General features: G+C 39.3%; 3 protein-coding genes across 4 annotated transcripts in view; 2 read left to right on the forward strand and 1 right to left on the reverse strand.

Moving 5' to 3' along the window:
• LOC139937007 (uncharacterized) overlaps positions 1-27,909 on the forward strand; it is a 139,339-nt gene that overhangs the window by 8,300 nt on the left and 103,130 nt on the right. The window lies entirely within an intron of this gene.
• LOC139936993 (uncharacterized) lies at positions 1,599-20,240 on the reverse strand. Of its 2 annotated transcripts, XM_071931907.1 has the most exons (11): positions 19,967-20,240; positions 17,831-17,912; positions 16,105-16,233; positions 15,637-15,697; positions 15,030-15,092; positions 13,705-13,731; positions 12,452-12,497; positions 10,449-10,539; positions 9,762-9,834; positions 7,807-7,886; positions 1,599-6,532 (listed from the first exon to the last, which is right to left on the reverse strand). In XM_071931907.1, exons 1-11 carry the CDS (start codon positions 20,137-20,139, stop codon positions 2,750-2,752), a joined length of 4,608 nt encoding a protein of 1,535 aa, XP_071788008.1. In that variant the 5' UTR covers positions 20,140-20,240; the 3' UTR covers positions 1,599-2,749. The 2 variants fall into 2 exon arrangements, with proteins under 2 accessions (XP_071788008.1, XP_071788009.1); XM_071931908.1 differs by lacking the exon at positions 13,705-13,731.
• Positions 20,223-27,820, forward strand: LOC139936999 (KAT8 regulatory NSL complex subunit 2-like). Its single transcript, XM_071931921.1, has 9 exons — positions 20,223-20,312; positions 21,489-21,713; positions 22,288-22,475; positions 23,125-23,239; positions 23,740-23,903; positions 24,722-24,973; positions 25,461-25,633; positions 26,057-26,239; positions 26,588-27,820. Exons 2-9 carry the CDS (start codon positions 21,490-21,492, stop codon positions 26,624-26,626), a joined length of 1,338 nt encoding a protein of 445 aa, XP_071788022.1. The 5' UTR covers positions 20,223-20,312; position 21,489; the 3' UTR covers positions 26,627-27,820.

A 27,909-nucleotide genomic window follows, 5' to 3' on the forward strand; every position in this document is an offset into this window, starting at 1 on the left:
ATAAAGTACGCAACTAGTTCTAATCTAAAAGGTTTCTTGGTGTTAAGTCCTTACCAATACTCTTAGAAATACTAGTCTGAAAAAATCAGATTTTTTTTCTCTTAAATTGTGTTGAAAATCATTTGCCATTCCCTTTAATTTGAGAGAAAATGAATCATACCAAACAAAAACTAATAACCCCAAAGCATGCACCAGTCATCAACTGCATCTTAAAAACCATGATTTAGTTCACCAATATTGGTTCAATTTTTGGGGGATACAGTCGACTCTTGTCATAACAAGGCCGCTGTGACTAGTGGCCTCTTTATATCAGCAAAGCAAAGGAGCAGAAACTACATTCTGGACCTCCGAATATACTCTATACAAGCAGAGCCTCTTCGTAACAGTGTTCTTTATAACAAGAGCAATATGTACGTGGTCTCTCTTCATAAAATCAGAATGGCAGAATGAATGCAACTCTTGTTAAAAAATACAACAAATAATTCATTTCAATCCCTTTAATATGTAGTGGATTCTCAGGATCCTTAAATAATTGGCTCGTCAGGGTCTCTTTAGTCAAGAACGAAAACATGATTCGTGCTTTCACAGCCAGAGCCAGCTTATTTCCAACCGATAAGGGTGTGTCATACTTCACATGAGTATAATGTATCATGGCTTATGACGCCAAGGAAAATTGTTGCCAAATTAAACAACCAATTCAAGTCAATCAAACCCTCTCAAAAACAGATTAGAGTCGTCAGCTTCATTAGATCTTCAAAAAGTTGGCTTTGTTTCAAATGTTGGATTTTTTTCATTTCTACCTTGAATTTACTGTTCACACCTTTTCAAGTTAGTCCTATCCCAAGACTCTACGCTGTGAAAATCAATTCTCTTGAAAATAAATCCCACAGACGAGCCAATTATACAGGCCCCAAACAATAAGACACAATTTTTGACAAACTTGTCGGTGTTGTTGTTTGTGGCCTACTTTGCTAAATAGAGCAGTCAAGTGGTAAACCATTGATTCGGTAGCCCCCCCAAAAAACACAACATGCAAAAACCAAAGTTCGCCCAAGGGACCAATTTCAGAGAGCTGATAAGATACAAGATTACTCAGGAACAAGCCAGCCACCTTTGATCTGCCAAAGTGCAGAGTGAGTTAAGTGACTGACGCTTAAGGGTGTAAAAACTTTAAAATGCCTCCCAACTCTCCCACACCATTTTTTTTTAGCCATTCTTTGACCCGATTGTTGGTTTTCAGATTAAATGGCTCAAAAAGAAGAAAACAAAAAAGATTGTTACTGAATATAAGATTACAGTAAGAAGTACAGAGGTGGACTTCACAAAGAGTTGGGTTAGCACTAAGCCTAGGAGATATTAAACGAGTTAGGACGAGTAACTCATCCTAACTCGAGATAAGACTAGTTTTAACTCTTTGTGAAACCCACCCCTGGTTTTTGTTTTCATACAACCCTTTGAAAGTGGGAGAATAGCGAGGTGCCATTTGATGGAATGTTGAAGATGCTTTAAACAACAGCTTTGATTGAGGCCTACACAAAAATGACAGACTTTGTTTCAGCTATTCTTTGCTGTTGTGGAAACAGGTGTGGGTTTTGGTTTATAAAAAAAAACAAAAAAAAAACAAAACAGAAATTGATCTTAAGATAACTCTCTTTAAGATAAGTTAATAATACTACCGTAGCGACTTGTTCATGTATTGTGACACCACTCGGTGCTTTATAGCAATTAAGATTGATACACAGTTAACACCAATCTAGCTCTTTGAGAAACCAGCCCCGACACGATTTTAACAGTACGTTGTTCAAAGAAAATACATAGTCAGTCTAACCCAGGGAGTTAATATTATATTGAAATGTTTACATCTCAAGATTACTGCTAAGTTTAAATGCATTCTTCTCAATTGGGTAATAAAACATTGCCAAACTACAGACACCATCCCAGGTAGGAATATATCCACAAGACCTCAAAATTTAACCTAATTATTTCTCTTCAAGTATTCATATAACCTTTTATGTACATGTGATCACCAGTTGAAACTAAAAGATAAACAAAAAATAAAAAAATAAAAAAGGAAATAACAAACTACTCTTAGTCTAATGAAGACCTTTTTCAAATTGATTTTAAAATGAAATCCTAAAAAAAAAGAAATCCTGAAAGCTTATTTTTTTATAAAGTTTTTTTTTTGTATTATTTCCTGGGGTTTTTCCCACTGATAATTTCAATTTTTGTTTATACCGCAGTGCTACATGAAAAATAACAAATATAAAACGCCGTATTTAAGGTTCTTATAAAATACAATACGCACAACCTATCAAGCTTCAACCAAAGACAACATTTTTTTTTTCTCAAATTCTCAGCAACTCGCAAATTCTTCAGTTAAATACCTTCATAGCTTCATCATTCAATCGACTTTAACCATTTTTTTTCAAATACACTTTAGGATTATCATGAATATTCATACACATTCTCAAAGGTTACAACAAGCTTCAAGTTGCCTTTACACCAAATGACAGCTTTTTTATAATGTATTGAATGACTTTACAGTGAAGATTCGGGTAAAAGCAAAACAAAAAAATTAATAAATAAATGAAAAATGATATGGGAACAAACGTTTGGTTTTTATAAAAGCCAATCACTTCTAAAATCAGAATGTTGATTTCAAAACCACTCAAACTAGAAGGACTCCTTATTTTCGCATTTTTATGCTGACTTAGAGAAAAAACAAAACGGGCCAAAGTTATAGGTCATCTCACATAGGAGGAGGAGGGGGAGGGGGCAGATTCTCTCTAGGGAGGGGTGGTGGGGGAGGAGGAAGGTGCCCATCAGTCTGTTGTTGACCGTATGGATAGAACGAGAACCCATCAGAGGATGGTAATGCCGTGACTGTTGTGAGGGGTGCGTTGTTCAACATACCCGACGTGTTGTACGAGAACTGACCAGTGGAAGCTAAGCTGGGACTGTTGTCCTGCAGTTTCGTGCGACTGTGTTTGTTGTAGTCCATGTAACCCGCCTGGGCAGAAGACTGGTTAGGATCAGCGGGTGGCATGGGAAAGCGCAACAGAGACTGATCGCTGGGGAGAATAGACTGGGTCTTCAAGTAGTGCTCCCCACCATGAGCTCTCTTCTTCGCTGGTGAGGAGATGGCGGGGGATTCCTCTCTACCCGAAGAGATGGACTCCGAGCGGCTGTGCGATCGTTTCCTTCGATGTGGCTCACCACCATCCTCTCCTCTGTGACTTCTGGACTTGTGGTGGCGTTTATGCTTGCGATGGTGGTGGTGATGCTGCCTGTGGCTGCTGCCTCGCTCCCTATCCGGGGTGATTTCCGCTTCAGGAGAATGGTCAGAATTTGCCTGCATCTTGGCCAGATTCAGCTTTAGGCGTAACGCAGGTGAGCCCGTTTGTCTGCGGTCTGACGGTGACTCCACTTTGGCGTTATTACTGCTGCCGCTGTTCATCGAGTTGGACAGACCCTTTATCTTTAACCTGATGCCTGTTGATGTGGTGAGGATGGAGTGGGGCTGGCTGTCGCCAGCAGCATCGGTAGTAGGGGCTGGTTCAACTGGGCTCGGAACGGCATCAATGGTCGGAGTACCTCTTCGATTATGATCTGACGACCGATGGTGTTTATGTGATGAACTCTTGGATCTGTGCTCATCCGAATGCCGTTTTCTGTGATGGCTTTCCTTTTCTCTGTAGCTCTTCGGAAGAGATTTGTCTTCACGATCCCTACTTCTCTCTTTGGGTTCCACTGTATTAACTTCAAGATATGAAGGCTTTGGTTCTGAGAGGGTAGGTGGTTCAAAACCCTGCTTCCTTGACAGTGCTGCAATATCTGCATTAATAAGTTCATCAATGTTCGCTTCTACAGATTCGCTGTCAGGTGCCTGATCTGAGCCTCCTGATTTTAGTACTTCAAAGGGTTTGATCGATTCCCACACAACTTTTTTTTTCTCGGGCATTTCTCCTGTATGGGCAACTGTTGGTGTCTCAGACACTGCTGCCTTCGACGGCTTGGAGGCTTGGCTTGAGGCTCCGGGTGAGGCCCGTGATCTGGGCGTTGAGGATTTCTGAGATTTCGGAGTCACAGGTTTGTGCTGTTTCTCTGTGTTCGCCTTCAGAGGATTAACGGTTTCTGCCCTTTGTGATTTGGCCTTGTCAGGAATGTATGAGTTCGATATATGTGACTGTTTAGGTGCTACTGGCTTTAGTGAAGAGGGCATGTCCATTTTGTCCAAAGGATTCTCAAGTTTTGCAGATGGTGGTGTCTGAGGCTTTCTACGTATTGCTCCTTTTGAACTGGATGCTGCTATATCTAATATCTCTGTCTTAATATTAAGATCAGCTTGCAGAACCGCCATTTCCAAGATTTTAAGTTTCGGCCCTGGAGACAAGGGTGAAGTCAGCTCCGGGGTTGGCGACTTCTCTAGCTTAACAGATACAGCTAGAGGGGGAACCTGTGATTTTGGCGTTGTTGGTCTGTGAGTTCCACCAGGTTCCACCTTTACTCTGTGACGCTTTGATGGATCTGATTTGGGAGGTTGAGGATGATTAGACTTTTGTGTTCTGGGAGCATCTAGTCTCTCTGCTTTCACCACTGGTGTCGGAGGAATCTGTGGTTCTTGTTTGACCATCTTTATTGGAAGTACATTTGGCTTCAGTTTTGAGGATAGTTCTGAAGGGTCAGTTTTTAGCAGTTTGAGCAGATCATTGTTTGGAGTAATTTGAGCATCCGTCTTCGGTAACCTTGGTGTCTCCATTTTCTGAGGTTTATGCCCAACAGATTTCTGCACTTTGGGTAATTCCGGGACCTTCACTTTTGTAACCTTTGGAGCCTTTACTTTCGAGGAACCAGGACTCTTCACTTTTGCTGGTTCTGTTTTGATCACTACTCCTGGGTCAGACTTTGGAACTTTTAAAACCTCGGGCCTCTGTAGATGTGGATCCTCCGACTTGTGCGGTTTTGTCAAATTATGTCTGTTTAATGCTGGTGTACTTGATTTCTCCACTTTCACAGTCTCCGTTTGTGGTAAGAGTACCCGTTCAGGTTTGTGTGGTTTAGGCATCTCATGGTCAATAAGTAGAGGTGGTTCCACTTTCTGAGTTGGTAGACCACTCACTTTCTGCTCTTGTCCAACAAAGCTAAGTGGGACCAGTGGTGGCACAGCTGGCTGGGACAAATGTTTCTCGATGAAAGGTGCTTTGGGAGGTTCAGATCTCTGTGTCTTGAGAGATTGCGATTTGTGCAGTTTGGCCATGTCTGGATGAGGTACTCTGTGTTTCTCAGATTTCTGGACCACCTGGTTCTCAGACCTCTGAGATCTATGGGCTTCAGATTTGACAGGCCTAAGTGTCTCTGGATTTTGCTTCACAGGTGGTTCTGCAGTCGGAAGCGTCACAGAACTGTGCGCCTTTTGGGTCTCCAAATGATGGTGCTTTTGGGATCCCGACCCGTGTGATTTGGATGGTGCAACACTGCTTGGTACATGTATCTTCGGTACACCCTCCGGTGGACGCGAGTTAGCACCATGATCTTTATTTTCAAAACCATTTTTTTTGTGTTCTTTTTCCTGCAAATTGGGACCCAACAGCTGTTTGCGATCGGAGTTATTCTTGCTGGGCTCTTGGTGAGGCTTATGATACTGGTCGGAATTCTTGGAATATCTGGAGTCTGTGACAGTAGCACCACGAGCAGCAAGAACTTCCAAGTCATTGGGTTTATGTTGAGAGTCATTGGGTCTATGTTGGGTGTCTTTGGGTCTATGTTGCGTGTCATTGGGTCTTTGTTGAGAAGGTTGTCTTTGGTCTCTTGATTGTTTGAGGTCTGGCGGTCTTCCAGGTGCCTTAGTGTGGGGATTCATCGAGGGGTCCAGTGGGGTTCCCAAGTGCCTCTCTGCTTTCCTGTCATCCAGCCGTTGCTTCTGGCTTCCCTGGCTGTATTTGTCCCTGCTTCGTTGCGCATCCATATGGGGAGAGTTGACATTCCCCTTCATACCTGAGAGATTTTGAGAAATTGGTCGGGACACAGTATGGCTCGTTCTTGGTGGAGCGCCTTCTTTACTTGGCCCAACCTGTTTGGCTGTCTTAATACGTTCACGTTCTTTCTGTTCCCGATACTCCTTCAGGGACTTCTTGACAGGGTGGCCCTGTGGGTCACCCATTTTCCCATACTCCGAGTCAGACTGAGAGCTAGGAAGACCGTGTTTGGAATCTGAAATAGTGTTTACATTATAACCTGTGCCGCCCGAGTATTCTGAATCAAAGTTATTAAACAGGGAGGATTCAACCATAGGTAAGCCCATATTGATCTCGTGCAACCCCGGTCTGTCGGTCTCGGTGTCACCAGAGGCTGTAGACCCTTGACCGTCCCCCTGAGATTCTTGGGAGTTCAAGAAGCCGTCGAAGCTGTTGCTCCCTGGTAGGCCGCTGTCCAGAGATGAAGTTGAAGCCGATGATGCAGCAGTTGTCTTGGCAGTGCTGGATTCTGACGCACCTTCCTTGACTCGAGACCTCTTGGACTGATGTGGCATAACCTACAAGGATAATAACAAAATTGAATCAAATGACATAACAATCCCAGTTTTGTGTCAATTGGGCAACGTGGAAGAAGAGTACAGCATTATTTTGTTTCTCATTGGTTTAACCCACTTTTCGTATTTGGGCCCAATTTCCTAAAGTTGTTGGAATTATTACTTTTTAAATTGCTTAAAACTTTCCAAATAATAATACGACTTTTGATGACTGCACCCTCTTCTTTACCAATGGTGACTTGAGTCTACCAAGCTTACAAACCAAAAGGCCCTAAAACTAGAGCACAATGGCAATTTGTTATTAGGCTCTATTTTTTGTCCAAGTTAAAGGCAGTGGACACTATTGGTAATTACTCAAAATGATTATTAGCATAAAACCTTTCTTGGTGACAAGTAATGGGGAGAGGTTGGTGGTATAAAACATTGTGAGGAACAGCTCCCACTGAAGTGCCATAGTTTTGGAGAAAGTAGTAATTTTCCACGAATTTGATTTCGAGACCTCAAGTTTAGAACTTGAGGTCTCGAAATCAACCATCTAAACGCACACAACTTTGTGTGACAAGGGTGTTCTTTTATGCATATAATGAGACACACCAACTGTGAAGGCTAGTCGTTGACAATTACCAATAGTGTCCACTGCCTTTAAGCCCCATACCAAAGTTTACTATGTTTGGAAAGAGAAAATTTCAGATCTTTGCAATGGTCGTAAAAAAAAGTAAGGTTGATATTGGCAATCCCTTCAAATTGGAGTGTAAATGTCAAACACCTATGATACACCATGCAGAGTACAATAAATTGGTTTGAACTTACAAATCAAGCTGTTTTCAAATCACATTGTAACAAATGGTTCTTTTGCCCAGCCTTATGTACATGTAGGCCTGGAATTTCATCTTCAAACGTGTTAAAATGACAAGGCCATTTCCATTTTGCAAAGGGCACTTCCATTGGAAATTTTGTTAAAGTCAATGGTCAACTTTTGAAGGGCACCAAGATGCCAAGAAAGACCAGAGGCACTAAAGGCTATGGCCTCCGTATCATTTTTGTTTATACTTAAGGCCTGTTATGTGCTTTTATGTATGGAACCTTTCTTAACGTAAGTCACCAATGCTAAGGAAAAGGGGGTATGAGGGCAGTCGGCAAAAGTGATCGGTAGTACAGTGAGGAAAGAATTTTTTGCACATTTTTTTTTTAATGCTCATGAGCTTTAGGACGTTTTGCCCATGTTGGAAGTTTGATGCTAAATCTAGGCCAAAAAAAAAGAAACAGATTCGCCTTACCGGTATTTTCTCATTTGAAATTCTTCGCTTCAGCCTGCTGGGGCAAGCCTCGAAGATTCGTAGAAACTCTTTAGTTAGTTCTGTAAAGTCAAAAGCATATTGAACTTTAGCAACAGCAGTTCTACAAGCCTTTTTGAGATATGGCGGACACAATACTATAAGGTTTGGGTAAATTTGTGTGTATGCACCCAAACCAAACAGTACACTCCTATCACGTCTGCCATACCTCAAAAAGTCTTATTGCTTTTATAAACAGTAATAATAATAATAATAATAATAATAGTGGCTTCTTATATATAGCACACATAATACGTCACTCAGTGTCGCTCAAGGCGCTTTAAGATACAGTATTTTCCTGCAAGATAAGTGGGACTACGTTTGAATTATGAGACCAACTCATGTTAGTTTAGACCTACTCTTTCTACTTTTAGTTGATTGTCAAGAAATTCCATGTACAGAATAATCAAATTTGAATCTAATCTAATCTAATCTAGAGTTATAAGGTCAACATTTAATTGAACAAGGCTATGCATGGAAGTCATAAATTACATGTACAATAACATAATAACTTGTTTAAATGCAGAGGTCATGACTCCCTTTAGCCAGAGGTCATATGTTAACCAAAAAGGTCATAATAATAATAATAATAATTAAAACTTATAAAGCGTTATCTATCTAAGACTAAACTTATTCCTATCTTAGACTAAACTTATTCCAAGGCACATCATAAAAACCAAACAAAAAACAGAGAGAGTACCAAAAAAATAATACAAACACTTTGATTACTGATTATTCTTGAAAGTATAGATAAAGGAAAAATGGTAGGTACATCTTTTGCCACCTAGAAGTCAAACCTTCCCATTTAAAACAAAATCAAAGATCAATTGTAAACAAAAAAGTTCATGTATCAATTATAAAAAAGGTGTATGACCACATTGTAAGACAAAATCTGAATTCATTTGGAAAATAAGATCATAAATGTTAGTCAATTGTAAAGTATGTTAAACATGTTACTTAATTGTAAAAACAAGATCACACATATTACTCAAATGTGAAACAAGATTATAAATAATACTCAATTGTGAAACAATATCACACATGTGACTCAAATGTTAAACAATATAAAACATACATGTAATACTCAACTGTGAAACAAGATCATACATGTTACTCAATTGTGAAACAAGATCACACATAAAATTCAAATGTGAAAGATTGTACATTTTACTCAATTGAGAAACAAGATCATACATGTGTAATACTCAAATGTGAAACAAGATCATACATGTTACTCAATTGTGAAACAAGATCACACATGTTACTCAATTGTGCAACAAGATCATACATAAAACTCAAATGTGAAACAAGATTATACATTTTACTCAATTGAGAAACAAGATCACACATTATACACAATTGTGAAACACGTTCATACATATACTCAATTGTGAAACAAGATCGTACATGATACTCAACTGTGTCATAAGATCATAACTCAACTGTGACAATATAAAACTCAATCGAGTGACACTCAATTACAACATCACAGTATCATAAGGTTATATAAAAAAAACATTAACGTTTGGCTCATTGCAGCAGTGATAAGCCTCGTGCCATTTCTTCTGTGTGTATACACATCCACAAATTTCAAAGATAAAAACATGTACATCGATGCTTAGGTTAAATTTGCAACAAGACAATATCAAGCTTAAGTCGATGAAGTCAAAATAAAGTAAGATGAGATAGCCTGAACTGCGAGGGCTAAGCGTGAAAAACTTCCGAGGGCGAAGCCTGCTTTATACATTTATCTTCGATTTAAAAAGCCAAACTCTGCAGTCGAAGGTGCTCTTTATTGGTTTTTTGTCCGCATAAACTAATCAATTTTATAAGAAAAAAAAGAAAAAAATGGATTTCGTGTTGGAAACAGAGAAATTACATCCCTGACTGTAACTCACCATCTAGCAAGTCTTTAGTAACAGTCGGGTCAACGTACTCCCACCAGTCTTTGCCATCACTGGACTTCATGATCTACACAGGTGTAAAGAAAGAAAAGCCACGATAAACAAGGATCTTAGTAGGATTTGAAAACCTTGCTAGGTGGGAAGTAAGAGATGTTTGGGGTAGCATTATGTGCATATCTCTTTGAAGAGATAACCAACTACCTGTTTTTTTTACAGAACTAACCTTACTCACAGAGATATTCACATGGTAAAGAAGAAGAGCAACGGTAAAAGAAGCATCTGTTTTACCAGCTGCGGAAGTTTGAGTCCCCTCTTCTTATGTTATTAGGAAATTCACAAATCTGGTTTTGTGAACACTTTTAAAACCTTCGGTAATAACCCTTGCTGTTATGAATAACAAAATGTGCAGTCATTAAAAAATCTTGTTTAAGAATACAGTTGGAAAAAAGCACACAATTTCCTTTGCAAGAATGTCGTCATTTGTTAATAACAAGTATTGTGGAAAGCTGAAAATTTCAAAAGCAACTTGAAATGCTCATTCATCAAAACCTAATTAGAGTCCAGAAAATTTACTGCACAACAGTTTCATTTCATTAACAAAGACAAAAAACAGCCTCATAAGTAGCAGGGGAAATCAGTTTTAGAATCAGTTGAAAGAAGTAGAATGAATATTTATCATACCTCCCACTGTGACCATTTGGCCACTAGGTAGATGCACACACATGCTACCAAGGTTGGCTTGTACTGTAGGCAGAATGTGGTCAGATGTAAACTGCAATCAAAAACACAACGAGTTCCATAGAGTTATTTTAACATTTGAGCGCCTCTCGTTCAAAATAAACAGTAGACCTTTGTCACACCCTACTAACGAAAGCTGGAATTTGGCTGCTACAAACAGTGAGTCCATTCTCTCCAGGAGCATTTCAGTAAAAACCCTACTCGATGTGTAACAAGGCACTGTAATATGCCTGTTATTTTTTTGTCACAAAGTCTGGGAAAGTACTCGCACACATCAGTGTGTATGGGCAAAACCAAAATTAATATTGTTTATCCCCGATACAAATTTCCATCTGACAAATAATATTCTTTATCCCTGTTGTACATAAAGCTGTTAGCTGTGTGACAAAGGTCAAAATTTTCAATTGAAGGAATGGTCTGTTTGGGGAGGGTACGACAATAACTCCACACATCGTTTTTAACTATATGCATCGTAAAAGTTGTCCCCAGTGTTGTACCATATCTTCAAAAAACACATTAAAGGCACTAGACACTATTGGTTATTACTCAAACCAATTTTTTGCATAACAATTTACTTGGTAACGAGCAATGGATAGTGTTGATAGTATAAAACATAGTGAGAAACAGCTCCCTCGGATGTACCATAGTTTTTTTTTGAAAAAAGGTAATTTCTCACTCAAATATTAAAAGACTTCAGACCTGAAGCCTTAAATGAGGCATCTGAATGCACACAAATTTGTGCAATAAGGGGGTTTTTTCTTTCATTATTCTCTTGCAACAACGATGACCAAATTTAGTCCAGATTTGTCACAGGTTTGTCATTTTATGCATATATTGGGATACACCAAGTGAGAATACTGGTCTTTGACAAAACCCAAACGTGTCCAGTGCCTTTTAACTTAAAATTTGACATGGATAAAAATTGTTAAAGCTCAATCAGCACCATGAGTGCTAGCGGCATCAGAATCAACTACTTAAAGGTCTATCTTGGTACCATCTCAACATCTGTAGTTTTGGTGAAAATGATCTCCAATGCACTGGAAAGTGAACGAGGTAAGCTAAAATGCAAATTTGAAGTCAATTTGGAAAAGATTTTGGTGTATTTAAGATCAGCTCAATCAGCTGCCAACGGAGCAGTACACTAAGGATGTTTGTGGAATCAGTTGATGTTTTTTCTCGATGCTCCAAGTTGCGTAATTTTTTAAAAAAAAGTATCTGGTGAGAAGAAAGAATCGTTTGGTATTAGCAAGTAAATTACATATGAAACACATGTGTTTTGTTTCCTCCATGTGATGCATCACACTTTATTTAATAATGATCATGTTCCATTGATTGGGGATACATTCAGTTTCCTTTAGACATTGGGACGTGTAAGTATTTCTTGCATGGCTTCGTTACCATGTATTTTTTTGGCCAATGCAATTTGAATTGACCAACAAGTGCAATTGAAAGTACTACTTATCACTACGATTGCTGCTCATTCCAAAGAAAGTATGAGATATTTTACACAAAGTTTTAGGGATGATAACTGGACTGACTGGAATGGTAACTTTACCTGTTCTGTGCTCTGCTGATTTACCTCACACATCTTGACGTTCATCTACTGTGCTAACATCATGTGAACTTATTAAGTATGTACTCAAAAAATAAAACTCACTAAGAGTCGCTCAACAAATTCCTCCAACAGAGACTCTCAATTAGGCTCAGATTTTTAATCGGTCGTTGCTGCTTTCTGCAAATGTTTACAATTTTTTTTTTTAGTTCTCAAGTATTCAAAAGTCCATTTGCTGAAACAAGCTGCTTAGCAAAGAGTTATTGTATATAGTGGTGACAAATTTTAATTGCAATTTTAGGGGTCTCTGCTGTTGGATATGAGGATCCTTGCAGAAGGATTTTGGTTAGCGACTCGTTTAAAAAGAGAGAAAGAGGCAATCGAGGCAGCCAACCTGTTGGTCGCCATGAAATACGAGGTCTGGGCCAGGTCCTTGCTGGCTGCTCTCGTGGCCGCCCAAAGAGGGTCACAATGAGACACCGCAACAATCCATGGCCGCAGAACGGTGGTACAGCACCCAGGCACAGAGTCGGGAAGGGGCGCCCATGTGGGGATGGAGGGGGGGTCAAAAGGGGGAAAACTCATTAGCATGGTCTGGCTCATAACGAGTAAAAAATAGACAAGTCCAAAACTCAAGCATTCATAAAGGTAATTTCAATTGTTTATCAGATGAAAGTGAGTTTCGCTTAACAGAAAAGGAAAAAATGCAATAGTCACCTGTATAGATGCTCGAGCTTTGCACTCGGAAATACGAATGCCAGAATACATATAAAATAGCTTGTTAAAATATAATGTCATTCCGCAAGAAAGGTTTGTTAGAAGGACCTTCCAACTAAATTATCACCAACACAACTAGCAATTGCACATTTTTGTCAGGTCCAACAAACAAGTCCAATGTCACCAAATTGAAAAAGATGTGCAAATTTACATTTTGATTCACATACACTGTGAAAAGATTTCTACAAAGCACTCATAACCACAAACAAAGAGTGTGTGCCCTTCCTTTTCAAGATACGCTTGACCATGTTGACTACATTATTGTACAAACACATGAACTAAACCTACTTACAACTCGATGATCAGGGCCAAATGTCACAACAATCCTGAGAAAACCTGAACTAGTCATAATGTTTCATTTAACCATTTAACGTGTTAGATATCCAAAAGATGTCCCTTCTAAAAATATTGAACAGAATCACTATTTACTTTTGTTTAAATTTTTCTTTTTTTAAAGACCTTTAGCATGTTTCCACCATCTCAGTCTTGTTCCCTTTACACGTTGAACCACAAATACAATACTCTCTTTATACCACAAAGGGGTCCGACCATTTAGCCCTTTCAGCCTTATTATGGTAGCATTTATTACAGAGTAAAACTAAGATGGTTCCACCATGAACAAATAATTACAGAGAGGTTTGTGTAACTTTCATACACTTCATATTTACAAATGTGCGATTTCTCATAATAAACGCTCTGTGACATTTGACCCCTGTGACATTTGACCCTGATGGCAATAAAAGGGTAGGAGTTGAGAGAAATCACACAACAAAAGTAGCAAAGCAGAAGTGAATGACTCGTAATAAAACTGTAATGAGGTGCTCTGTCCAGGGGTAGTAGAGAAAACAAACAAGACATGGATTAACTCACGTGAGCCAAAAGCATTCTTGAACCGACCTGAAATTCCATGTAACCACAGAAAAACAAGACATTGAAGAGAGCTTTTAACAATTAAAGTCTGGCGTTTAAAATTGAAATTACAGTAGGGAGCTGGAAATGAGGGCCGTAACTGGAAATTTTTGACGTCTATTTAATAACTATTGTGAGGAATGTTTGGGAAAATGTTTGTATATTTACCAAATTGTGAGCTGAACAAAGCACTGTTGTTCGCATAAACAGGGACTTAGTGCAGTTTCTGAATTTTCATTTAAAGTTTTTTTTTTTTTAAGATGCACAATTATTTTCAAAGGCCTTGATCTTAAGTCTTCAATGGGAATGGCAATTTCCCTCTGGTAGGGGGGTACGCTAGGTGGAAAATGCAAATTTGTGTTGGAACTTTGCAAAGGGCACCACAGCAAAAGCCAAAGCACAATGGCAATTACTGTGGGTGCCAGGGGTCATTTCAAGGCAAGTGTACTATAACCTTTTACATAAATGGAAGTTCTGTTTAGGGGGGGGGGGGTTGACAAAGTTGTGCCATGCACACTAAATGGTACTTTAAAAAGTGCATTTATGAGTGTAACAGCTAAAACTAAACACAGTGGTGTTTTCTTTTTATAGGTCTACATTAGTTTACAGATGAAAAATTGGGTTATCTGGGGGAGGGGGGTCTATTAGTTTCCAAATTTTTCCTGACAGAATTTTCTCCCGTTTTCTACCAATGAAATCTTCAAAAATGGTTTTGTTTATGTTAAGGGATGTCCCTGGACAGTTCACCATAGGACAGTTTTGTTTCAAGTCCTCGTCTCAAGAACTTCTTAAAGTTTGGTAAATCTGTCATTTTAACCTCATACAAAGAAACCTCAACACACTTCATCTTCCTGTCGTGGAGTCCAAAAACAAAGAAAAAGTACACCTTACAGATGAAAACTTGAATTATTCAGGAATCTCCTGTATCTTTGGTACCGTTTCAAGAAAAGGTAATCTGTCAAGAATCCGTTTTCTGAAATTTGTCAGTTGTTTCAATTTGTATGTTGAGGCACTTGCTAAAAGTTACGACAATTTATTCTTCTAGACCATGAACTCAATCAGAAACAGCAATTTTTCATGACATTTTATTCTGACATCTTATCATACACCTGTATAAAAGATGATTTCTACATGAATGAAAAAGAGCGATTCTGATTGGTCCAATGACTAATGAATAATTCATTCATGCAAATTTATATTTTAGGCTCCTCCAATGGATCTGGAAACAAGAAGCTGAGGGGGTCATTAATCAACTGAGACAACAACACAATTGGTCGAACACTCACCTCTTATCATTTGGGTGCACTTAACTACATGGGTATGGGGATGGTCGACGGCTACTTCGAAACCTGAATGCGTCAATAAAGAAACCAGTAAAAAACAATAGTTTATTTTTTGTGAAAATGACAATGTGTCTTCAGCAGCAAATCTTAAATGATAAGAGTCACATTCCTTTCACAATCAACCCTCCTTAATGCAGGGCGCCACATATTGCTACACAAGTTGGAGGGCACAAAATGACCCCCAAGAACAATTTTTAACATTTATTTCAGAAAATGTAGTGTTGTCATAATTTGTATGTACCCCAAACAAATTCTGAAAAAGTACTTTCCCTATGCCTGCAAGCAACATAAAACAAATGAAACCCTCGGCTTTCGCCTATGGTGACAACAATAGGCAACAATAGACTGATCCACTAAGCTCCGCCCCATTGCGTATTGACCAATCACAACGCAACAAAGGTCCGACAAATAAGGTCCGACATGCGTGCGCATATCTTGGCGCGCGGCAGAGTTGTGCAGCAAGGAGAGGCTCACGTGTTCTTGCTCACGTGTGCCTCGTGGGCGGAGCTATTGTATCGGTTTATTGTATGTTTTAGATTCCTTGACTCACCTAATGTCTGTAGAAGAATACTCTCATTTATGACTAATTCTTGGGCTTGTTGTAAATATGCCTGGGAATGAAAAATAATTCAGTAAAGAGATTATGTTTAAAGCTACAGTGCTGGGAATAAACAAAACTAAATTCAGTGAGAGTTGCATAGAAATACAGCAAAAAAAAATCTGGTAGTTGCAAAAAAAAGAAGAGAAACAAAGTGAAATTGAAACTATTTTTTTGAATCTTTCTCCTGAAGCGCGCAGAGAATACTGCTGGAAACGGCAAGACCACATCGAGTCCACATTTACACATGGTTGTACCTGCAAGTTAACTATTTACTTATAGTTTCTTCCTATTTAACAAAACTCACTGAGAGTTGCATATAAAATAAATACAGCAATAACAATAACCGGACACATCTGGCAAAAAATGGAATTGAAAATTCAAAGATGAAATTCCAAGCCTGAATCAAACACAACTCACGTCGCTTTTCGTGTCCAGGACAGGACCTCCGCGATGCAGACAGGCATGATGGACTTTGATGACGTATTCTAGTTTGTGTGGCTGTTCCTCGACCTTGGCTGCGAGGAAAAGAGCAGCTGCGGCGATACTCTACACAAAATTAAAAACAAATAATAATAACAACACAAAAAAATGTAATTGTTACCCCAACTGTGATTCTAAGAAGTTGAACAAACTGGTTTTGATTATTATTATTATGTAGTTCTGGTAATAAAACCAAGGATGCCTCATAAGTGAACTGCAGCTTGCAAGTTTGAGGAAACCTGTAAACAAAGGTGATTGCTATGTGAACCAGAATTACTTGAGTAAACCCTACTCTTTCAAGATAAGTGTTCTGTCCTATGTCCTTTGACACATGACTTCTGGCTAAATGTCCCAAACAACGCATCTTTGTTTCTTGCTCCAGGGCGTGCACCCACATTCTGCAAATAAGAAACACCAGAGCTCGAGTCTGATGCTTTTAACAATGGCAAGCCACTATTACAAGTAGGTGCACGAAACTGTTAAAAGTTGTAAAACAATGTTTCATGGAAAAGACATATATATGCATTTCAAGTGCTATATATTTGCATTGGCAAGCTCTTTCATTCCAATTTGATGATACTGCAAACTTCACTTTGACAATAAAATTAATTGTGTGAGAGCTAAGCTAATCCCTTCCAAATACAACAAGATATGTATTTCAAGTGCTATCTGCATTGGAAAGCTCTTTCATTCTGGTTTAACAATACTGCAAACTTCACTTTGACAAAAAAATTAATTGTGTTAGAGCTTAAAGGAACACGTTGCCTTGGATCGGACGAGTTGGTCTATAAAAAGTGTTTGAAACCGTTTGTTATGAAATATATATGGTTAGAAAGATGTTTCAAAAGTAGAATATAATGATCCACACAAGTATCTCTCAAAATTGCACGGTTTTCTTTTTACGTCGCGAACTATCACGGTCGGCCATTTATGGGGGTCAAAATTTTGACCCCCATAAATGGCCGACCGTGTTATTGGACGAGGTAAAAAGAAAACCACGCAATTTCGAGGCATATTTGTGTAGATCATTGTATTCTACTTTTACATCATCTTTCTAACCATATGCATTTTATAATAAACGGTCAAAAACGCTTTTCAAAGACCAACTCGACCGATCCAAGGCAACGTGTTCCTTTAAGCTAATCCCTTCCAAATACAACAAGATATACCAAAGTCGTTGTATTTCAAGGGGTTTTGCAATCAACTCAAACATACTCTGTTGGAGGGTTCTATGGCCTTGACAACGTCCAAATTTTTTGCAATCCAAGTCCCCAAACTTCAATGCACCTGATGGTAATTAGGGTTTCTTCTAAGAAAAAAAACCCTGTGTGCATTACTCAGGGTCTGCCTATAACTTTTTCAGTGACAAGCAAGCAGGACCCGCTTGGTATTTCGCTGTTCTGCCAGCTTTTTCACTGTTCCATACTTTGGGGTTTCCTTGTAGTATTGTTGTTAGCGTGGGACTCTGTGATTGAAGCAATATGACCAATCAGTGGTTTTTGTACATCAGTGGCAAGCAATCAACGTGCCAGCCAGCCAGCTGGACTAATTGGACAGGATTTCGACTGATCTTATTGTGTTTTAACTAACATTTGGTCAGCAGACCACTGTCAAGGGAGAACACTTTTACTAATCATACTATTCAACAACAAAAAATACTTACATTGCGTTGGAACCTACTGAAGGAATGAAACACATAAAATCTGTGCATATATACAATGGCGGTGTTGATACATAGTTGATTTCTGTGAAGAACACACTGTTAAAGAAAACACGATCTTATTTGAAAAGAAAGAGTTGCAGCAGTTTAAAGTGAATGTCTCCTGACCATGCATGAATGTGTAGCTCTACTTAAACATGAACAAGAAGTGAAAATCATAGCTTCTAAACAAAAAAAAAACCTTCAAATTTCATTCAGTCCCATGGTCCAATTGAGAAGTGTACATCAACTGAGCAGGCACACAAGGGAAGTAGTTTGGACATGTGTGCACTTGTGGATGCTTAAATTAGATACTTAAAGGGACTGGAGTACACACAAGATAGAGAAGAATTCTTTCCCATTACTGGGTAGCTACTACTTTATACGCTGAGCAGAGTATTCTTATACACATCACAGGCCAATAATATTGACAGGCATGCCGTGATACGCAAGGGTCTAATGGTAGAAACCACTGGTACATGAAATTTGATAATAAACTTGATTTTGATTTATTCATAAAATGGGTCCTTAAAAAACCCTAATTTGTCAAAAGTTGACGCCCCTTTATTTCACCCAAACACCCAATCAATCAAAATCAAAGGCCGTATAACATTTGGACAATGTAAGTCGCCTTATCCAAAGAACATTTCACAATCTCAAAGAGAAAAGTGTTTAATTTACAACCACAGTCTTAACATGGTCTCACAATGGTCTGGTTGTTGATTTGGTAAGCAGAGACAGTGCACAATGGTTTCCCACTCTTCGACAAAGTGCTATGCAAACTGACTCGATTCCAAAAAGATCTACATGCAATGTTCTCACATTTTGTAACAACTCATAGGACACCAAAGATAAACATTTGGGTTCAAATCAATCTGCTTCGTGAGGAGCATGGAAGTAGAACGACCAGTTGCAATTTATCATAGAGAAATGTCCGTGGTCCTTTCTTGGAGAGTTTATCCACTGGCCGTTAGAACTTTTAAAAAGTCTACACTGTTCAAACATATATGCACATGCAGGCCTGAACTAAATTTTACAATAAATGTTGAGAAGCAAATGAAAATTGAATGAAATGCTGTATCCTTTTCATTTGTTAGTTATAATGAAAAGATTACTATACACCAGAAACAAAACCAACCTGGGTGATAAAATTAGCATTTTGGGTGACCAAAAGTAAAGATGTGGCAGTGGAATTTCTCATCTTAACATAAACATATTAAACGATGTGACAATGAATTGTAAGACTGCATGATTCCATGAAGTTGATGTGGGACCTTCTTCGTGCACCTAAACGACAAGGGCGAGGGATCATTACTAAATTAGGGAGAGAATACATTTGGCGTAAAATTCGATAAGAACAATCAATAGCAATAAATTAGAATATAGCAACCTACTAATTTCAGTATATTATTATATGTCAAAAATGGTTTTAAAATGTAAGCCTGCATGCATGATTTTGTAGAAATAATGCACGGTCTGTCGGGCATGTAAATGACGGTCACAGTCAAGACAAGGGATAAGAAATGAGAACAGGGGTGGCAACAGTCAAAAGACTCAAAAGACAAAAGAGTCAATAGCAATTAGGAACAATCAAGAAAGTCAAATTATAAATAAAAGGCAATAAAACATTTTAAAATATTAATAATCACAGTGGAAAGACAGTGGAACATAGTGCAGGTTCTTCTGCACACAATTATTCTTAAACATGAACACAATAGAATACAGCAAACCAAACTGCAACAAACTGCATTTGAACCCAACTTCAGTATTCACCGTTTCACACACACGAATTGCCATGCACGGAGCCACATGCACATCGGATTCTGCACAATTTTACTCATGTCATGACATGAAAAATAATGCCTAATTTGAAACCTAAAGCCACAATAAAACACACGCAATATTAGTTCAAAATATACTACAACATAACAAGTCAAAAACAAGTGTATAATTAGTAAAGTTTGAACAGTAATTAAGTGAGAAATTTAACCGGCAAATTCATAGAATGCGGCGACATGCCGTGACGCACATCACATGCATGCCGCCATCGAAACTCGACAAGAAGGTCGTGCGACTTCAAAAGTTTGAGAGTAAGGATACACTTGAAGACGTTGTCCCATGTCCTGGATAAGGTTTGCGGCATGTTGTCGGTAGGACAGTTCCCTGTCTGGCTCTATCTGACATTTTCGAGAAGGACTGTTTGTTAGTTGTTCGCGAGTAAAATACCATCGGTCGGTAGTACAAGCCGCCATGGAACCCGTACCGACGAACATACGAGGCTTGTGCGGTTGCGCAGAAGCCGTTTTCTCTCAAATCCACGCAAGATCTCGGCTGAAATCTCCACTGACGTTGCATTGTGGGATTGATGTGAGATATTTTCCGTGCATGTCGTCAAACCAAATTGGATGTAATATTGCCTCTATTTTGCTGGAAAAACTCCGTCTAGGTACGTATTTATTGAAGATTCTAACGTAAATCAACCAGTAGGCCTAGGGAGGCTGTTCAAATTTGTGATTTGTGTCATTTTAGAGGGTGCATTTTCTGAAAATGTTCCACTACATTTGTCAACCGCAAAAAAAAGGTGGATCAAGATGGCGGCAATTTTCTTGGTATTCATGAATATTCATGAGAACATGTGCATAAAGCAGTTTGGTTGTGCAATATTGATGATGTTGGATCCTGTTTTGTTTTTGGAAGTAATTTATCACATGTGATTCATGCATGAGTCATGCTTTAAATGAAATACCAGGAATATTGCAAATATGTACTAGACTTTTAGATAATTTAGATGAACTTTATTTCAAAACAAATCTAATTTAATAAAGACTAAATAAACTAAATTCTATTTTTGTTTCTTAAAAATTCTAGGAATCTAAGCTAGCCAACTTTAAATTCATTCGTCGTTATACCAATTTTGATAGCATTTTTCTTCTATTGTTAATTTGTGTAAACATTTGTGTTGTTTAAATATAAAAGTGAGTCTTGAGATAATAAATAATGTATTGTTATTTAAAAATAATCGGATAACTTTCCGTATGGCGCCACCACTTTTTCACTCATTTTTAGAAATAGGGATATCTCATTGAGGTAAATTAGATACTATATTATTTCATATCGAATGAAAAAGTGGTGGCGCCATACGGAAACTTTTCCAAATAATCAAATAATAGAAGAAAAACAACTGTAATTTATATTTAAATAATATTATATTACTAAAAATTCATAATAATTCAAATCCACCCTTTCGTATCCTCCAAAATCATCTGATAAAGTGATTATGGAGGTTTGGGGAATGAAAAACGTCTTATCACTGGGCCATGCACACCAATCTTGTTGTAACTTTTCCGTAAAGTATGTGACCAGAGTGCTGGTGACAAAAGATGTTGCAAGCTGGCCTGCCAGAGAGCATGTGTTTTTAAAGAACTTTGACATACATCTTTGTAATATAAGTTCAAATTCACAATAAAGTAATTTTAAACCATAATATATATGTTTTTACCCTTACACTGATATTTTTACCCTTGATGTTTTTTACCCTTGCAAGGGTAAAAACAAATTGTATTCTTTATCCCTGACACTACATCTATTTATTTTTAAAAACATTTTTACATTTTATGCCTAGAATGCACAAGAGCAAGTCGAGCCACAGCCGTCGTCATCGAAGTGACGGTCTCTTCTGCAACTATGCCCACCGCATCTGCATGCAGGATCGTCTGGAGGGTTTTGAATACTGCCTGAACCACATCTTGGAAGACAAGAACGCTCCCTACAAACACTGCACGTTCGTCTCCAACAAGGGCGGGAGGAGATGCCTCCAGCCGGCCCACAAAGCGGACAAACGAGATGGGTAAGGAAAAAATGATCTTGTAGATCTGGGCTCAATTTCATAGAGCTGCTTGAATAGAAAATATTGTCTGCTAAAATGAGCAGGAACAAGCAGTCTGATGGAAATCACATATTGTATATGCGACTTGGCTTGTAACCTTTTTTTGGTTAGCTTAGGAAAAGCACAGGACACGAATTAAGGGAGGAAATCCACAAGACCGCAAGGACCTGTGGCTCAGAATCTTGAAAGGGATAAGACTGTTACAAGACCAGAATCAATATGAGATAAATTTAGAATCAAAATCAGAATACAGTTTTATCATCTAATAAACTTTTTGTTCATTTGAACAAACTATGGGATAATATTGATCTCTTCTGTTTGCATGGTGATACTCAGCAGGATTTAAACATATTTTTGAGACTCAATATTTGAGCATCATTCTTTTTGAGAAACAAATATTGAATTGAAAAGAACAAGACAACTTGACTGGTCCTGTCACTGGCCTCGTGTAAAATTTGCACCCTGAAGCAAAGGTTTAAGCTTTGTAAGGTTGCCATCCCTGACATGCATTGCCCCTTTTTCTTTTCTCAACAAGTTATTGTCAAGAACATGCTCAGAAGGTGTCTGTGTTGAGACATAAGGCAAGCCTGAAGCCTTTTCCACGAAACTCACCGCGTGAAATTCTGGAAGGCTTGGATAGCTACCTACTGGCCCAGGAGCCGAACCAGCCAGCGACTGAGGCCCAACCTGAGCCCCAGGGATCTGTGGCCGCTAAAATCTTAGGTACATGGTTATTTGACTATAATATTGCATTGTAATTAAAGAATGTATTATTGTTATTTTTTAACCGAGCAAACAAATTTAGTAGGCCCTATAAATCTGTTCGTCTAAATCTGTAGGCATATAAACACACTCTAAAATTGACAGGCCTGGATTTTATCTTTGAACTGACACTTTCCTTTGGAAATTGCCACATACTTCTGGGACTGGAACAGGGTTACCCCCTTCACAGTTTTCGTAATGATGTAGACATGGGTTTCATTCACTAGGAGCCTGGCTAGTTGAGCAGAATGCATTACCTTCCCACATTTTTACCAAGCAATTGTGGTTTAAACGCCTTGCTCAAGGGCACAAGTATCATGACTGGGATTCAAACCCACACTCTGCTGCTGACAATACCATCAGAGCTTGGGGCAGATGAGCATTCCTGCTCAGCCACAACATGCCACACCTGATTGCAAGGGTTTCCCCTCTTTCATTTTCCTTCCACATTTTAAACTGAACAATTCGTTCTCCTTTCCTCAGAATCCTATTCACCACAATCCTGTTATTGATTCTTGTGTTGTCGGACGTGTAATGTAGAGACAGACTCTGCTAGGGTCGAAACATCAGGCCAATAACATTTTTTTATAAATACATTTTTCAATCAAAGATTGTGGCAGTGAGAGTGAAAGTGATGAAGACCCCCTTCAGGTTGACCAGGCCTGGAGAGGAACGACAGACAGCGATGCGGAAAGCGTAGACAGCGAGCAAGAAGACCTCCTCAAGTGAGTCCACTGTTCTGTTCTTAGCGCTCTACTCCCCAGCTAGTGTGTTGTGTAATCCACCAAAAAACACCAAAAAAAACAGTGCGTTTACCCAGTGCAATGTCCCTGCGCAGAGAAACTCTGCTGTTAACTGCCTTTCACAAAGACTGTGTTCTTGTGAAGACTGTCGGCACACCTGTAAAACGATTCATTGAATCAGTTTCCCTTGTGTTTTATTACTTGATATTTGAAAGAAAAAGTCACACCCGCTTTTAAAGGTGATTCCTTAGCTACGGCTTCCCAGGCTGTAATCAGAAACTTGGGCAGTTACAGGTTGAATTGCATGTGCCTGGCACCCTTGAACAAAGAATTTTATGACATAGGGAGACCACCAACATTTGAACTAGATATCTCAGTTGGTAGAGCACTGATACATCCCGGGTTCAAGTTCTGCTCTTGTAAATTTTTCTTTAATCAACACAACATTTTGATAACTTTGGGCTTATAATCTTGACTGACAGGCATGCTGGAGTGTATACTCCCGAGGAGGTAGCCCTGATCACCAGGGAGAAATTAATCCGTCTTCAGTCCCTCTACATCAACCAGTTCAAACGTCTTCAGCATCTGATGAAAGAGAAACGGAGGCAGTACCTGATATCGTCCAAGCTGGAGAAAGAGACCATTGGTTGGTACCCAAGTAGTAAACCAAAAAACTTCCCAAAAGGGAAATTGACAAAAGGGCCAAGAGGTTCAGTCTCCTGAGGATGGCCAGAGCAAGTTGTCAAATCATTTAGACCAGTTAAGATATCAATCTACAGCAGTGAGGGTATAACGAAAAGTCTCCTCGATTGATAAAGCGAAAGTAGTCTCGGCCGATTTCCTACCTTCCGCTCATATAGTAGGTAATAAGCAGGATAGTTCTTTTCAGCACTACGAAGTCCTCCATCTTATAAAAAATCTACTCTGCACAGTAGTAGGAATTCCCTTCCAAACTCAACCAAAAGTTCTAGCTCTGTTACCTTGTTCAAAAGGTCTCTGAAAACATTCATTTTCAATCAGTAAATCTCGCATGCTTGGCCTGCGGTTTTAGTCAAAGAGAGACCGGCTTTGCGCGGGACTTTCTTGGCTAAATGCTGCTAGCTTTGCCTAGTCGTGGTTTCCTCTTGGTTTTGTTTGCATTCCCTTTTTTGTTTTTTCCTGTCATTCTCTGAGCGCTTTGTAACCTTAGGAAAAGGCGCTATATAAATGGTATTATTATTATTATTATTATTATTAGTAGAATATATAGGAAGATAAGTTCTCTAAAGAACACGATCTACCCAGCAAGTAGATATACACATGGTGTTACTGCAAACCAAATATACATTGATACCACCATGCAATGCCTCAAATCCCATATGGAGTAAGATAAATTCCTTTTTTGTTTTTGAGGCAGACAAATTGTCTTCTTGGTTGAGAGCGCTCTGATTAACTTACCAAAATCTAATTTATATATTCCTGTAGGTTCAAGCCTAGGCAGTTTCAACAGCCCCAAGGAGAAACGCAAGATCCTCAAACTCCAGTCCATGCAGTCGTACCACCGTCGGCACGGCAGCGAGGCCTTGCTGCATCGACGCTCCAAGAACAGGCGCATCAAGGCCACACCAAGCTACACGGGTCCCCAGAAGATTAGTACCCCGCCCCATTGCAAGTTCAGCAGTCTGGGCAAGGGGTGTGAGAGGCCTGGGCTTCCAGTCACCGGCTTCTGCTTGGAACGTATCCTTTTCTCGGATTTTCCTGGTCATTTTGAGTAAATCCTGGGCGGGGCCAGGTATGGTCGTTGTTTTGATCTAGTCGATGCATCACAATAAACAAAGTACCTCAAACAGATGCCTACATTCAGTTTTCTTTTTGTCCTACAAAGGGAATGGTTCTGTAAATGGAATATAGCCTCATGACTTGTTGATGACGAGGCCCTTTCATAATGATAATGAACCATTCTTGTATAGCACATTGTCACAGAGAAGTCTTTATCCTTTGTTAGGAAGAAGACGACCTACCTCAAGTAACCACTGTTATATTGCATATCAAATTTTGCTTATATCCTAAAGATCAGTTTACAGTACTATACAAGTATAAAGCTATTCCTTCAATTCCAAGATTGTATGCGATCATGTGATAATCGGCACCCCTTCCCCTAACAGGAGGGGTTTGTATGGCATTTTGTTTCTGTAGTCCAACCTTAACCTTGTATAACAAACAGATGTGCTGGAAGACACCCAACAAGTCCTATACACACCTTGCACCAAGGGTCGTACAGCATGCATTCACCCAGCCAACCCGCTGTCGCAGGAGAGCACCTGTCTGTTGCACACACCCCTGGCCCAGCAGGTGTTTCAGTTAGCCACTCAGCAATCGGAGGACGAGCCTGAACAGGTGGGTGCAGTGCTGGCAACGGGGGCAATTGCCCTCATGCCCCGGATAATTGCCTTGGTGCCCTTTGCATTGTTCTAGTAAAATATTACATGTGCAGTCGACTTTTTACAACAAGGTCGCTGCGACTTGACAGATTACCTCTTTATAACAGGAACGTCGTTATAAGAGGAGAGCAAAACAAAGAAACATAAAGCAGAAATGAGATTCAGGACTTCGGAATGTGCTCTTTGTATTAAAGCAGAACCACTTCTTAACAGTGCTCTATATAATGAGAACTGAGAACCATGTACTTGGCCAGTGTTTGTTCTCTGGGCTTAAAGTAAATAGAGCCCTCCAGTATAAAGTGGCATTAAAGACTTCACTTCATTTATAAACTATCAGAAGTTTTTAGTTATGGCGTTCAATGCTTGTTTGGTTTTGCAGGACAACACTGCCACCAATGCCATGGCCGACCATGACTACCTACAGAGACCCTCGGAGTCCATCGATGAAGGGGACCATGATGTGGATGTTTTAGGATTATCGGGGGATCAGAGCTTCTGTGTCTCCGACACACAGTATATGGAACAACAGCCAATTCAGGGTACCAGTGAGGAAACGCAACAGGTAAAAGTAAAGACATGCACTGGGCCCATCCATGGCAAAACAGCCAAACTTGAAAATGTTTGAGAAAAGCAAGTCCAGAGATAAGCTGTTTTGCCGTAAGAACGGGAGGAAAGTTTAACAAGAGGCCAGGATAGGACAGGTTATATTCACATCCATACAGAGTGTTGCTTTGAAACTTTGAAACGGTAAAATGGGCCCTCAATTTACCAAGAAGTGATCCTTTATAAGAAACCAAAGTTTTCTTTTCTTAGTGCCATTGAATTGAAGATGTGTTCCGAAAAGAAAATATTAAATTGAATGCGAGTTCAAATTTTTGATGATTTGAATTGTTTGTTTGTGTCAATGCAGGTAATGGAGGGGGTAATTGAATCTCAAGTTGGAACGTGATCAAGGCCAGTCGGTTGGTCTGATGTAGGACATTACTTTAAAAGATTATATTTATCACCCATCCATTTGGGCCAAAATGATACGTTTGGTGGCCACCATCATACTACCACATTCGTAGCCTGAACATCCGTCGTCACCCTTCAAGACTGGATACACTGCAGGTTCCGACACCTGTGAATGCGGAGAGCGGCAGACAATGGATCATCTCCTTACTTGCCCCTCCTGCCATCAGCAACCACTACTGATGACCTGGCTGGGGGCACCGAGACTGCCCTTAAGTGTGCCAACCACTGGAAGGATAGCATTTGAGCAGCATGGACACAAGAGGAAGAAGACTCGTGAATAACACTAGATACCAGCCCGACCAGATGTTCCTACCTTTACACATGTACTGTTGACCTCGCATTCATTTTACATGGAGATTCGCTGCCAATTCGCACAGACATGTACACATGTATTACTTGGTGAATAAAAGAGTACGCAACATTATGCAGCTGCATGCAGACAGCCGAAAGTGCAAGCTGACTGTACATCCCCTCGGACCAATCATAACACGGATAGGAAGGCTTATGTCGCAGCAGGCTTATCCAATGAGATCATTGTATCCAATGAAATCATTGGGCCTGCAATACTCATTTGGTAGTACAGTCGTAGCACTCGTTAAAAAGAGCGCTGTTATAAAGAATTTTTGCTAGGCGTAGCTCTCGTTAAAAAGAGCGCTGTTATAAAGAAGTTCTGCTAGGGGTAGCTCTCGTTAAAAAGAGCGCTGTTATAAAGAAGTTCTGCTCGGGGTAGCTCTCGTTATAAAGAGCACTGTTATAAAGAAGTTCTGCTAGGGGTAGCTCTCAGTAAAAAGAGCGCTGTTATAAAGAAAGTTCTGCTTATAATGAGTACATTCTGAAGTCCCGAGTCTCATCTCTGGTTTGCGTTCTCTGTTCCTCTTACAAAAATTTTTTTTTTATTAAGAGGTGCTTTTATTGGTCCCAGCGACCTTGTTAAAATTAAAGATGACTGTAGTAGCTTTTTGCCTCGACTTCTTACAAATTTAAATTGTTGAGCATTTCTGAATACATTTGCCTTCCAAGCTGGTTGTTTTTAAACAGTTGCTCTTATCTTGACTCAACTACCTGACCTTCGCAATTTACTTATGGAAGGAGTTAGGATTGTGATCATGTTGAGTTGCTGCTTCATTAAAATATTATTTTTGTCATATAAACAATTGTCATCTTTGTGGGTTTTTGTTTATGTGTTTTGATCTTTACTTAATGATAATAATAATAATC

The sequence above is a fragment of the Asterias amurensis genome, chromosome 5 (genome assembly GCF_032118995.1).
Source record: "Asterias amurensis chromosome 5, ASM3211899v1".
In the NCBI taxonomy this organism is placed as follows: domain Eukaryota; kingdom Metazoa; phylum Echinodermata; class Asteroidea; order Forcipulatida; family Asteriidae; genus Asterias; species Asterias amurensis.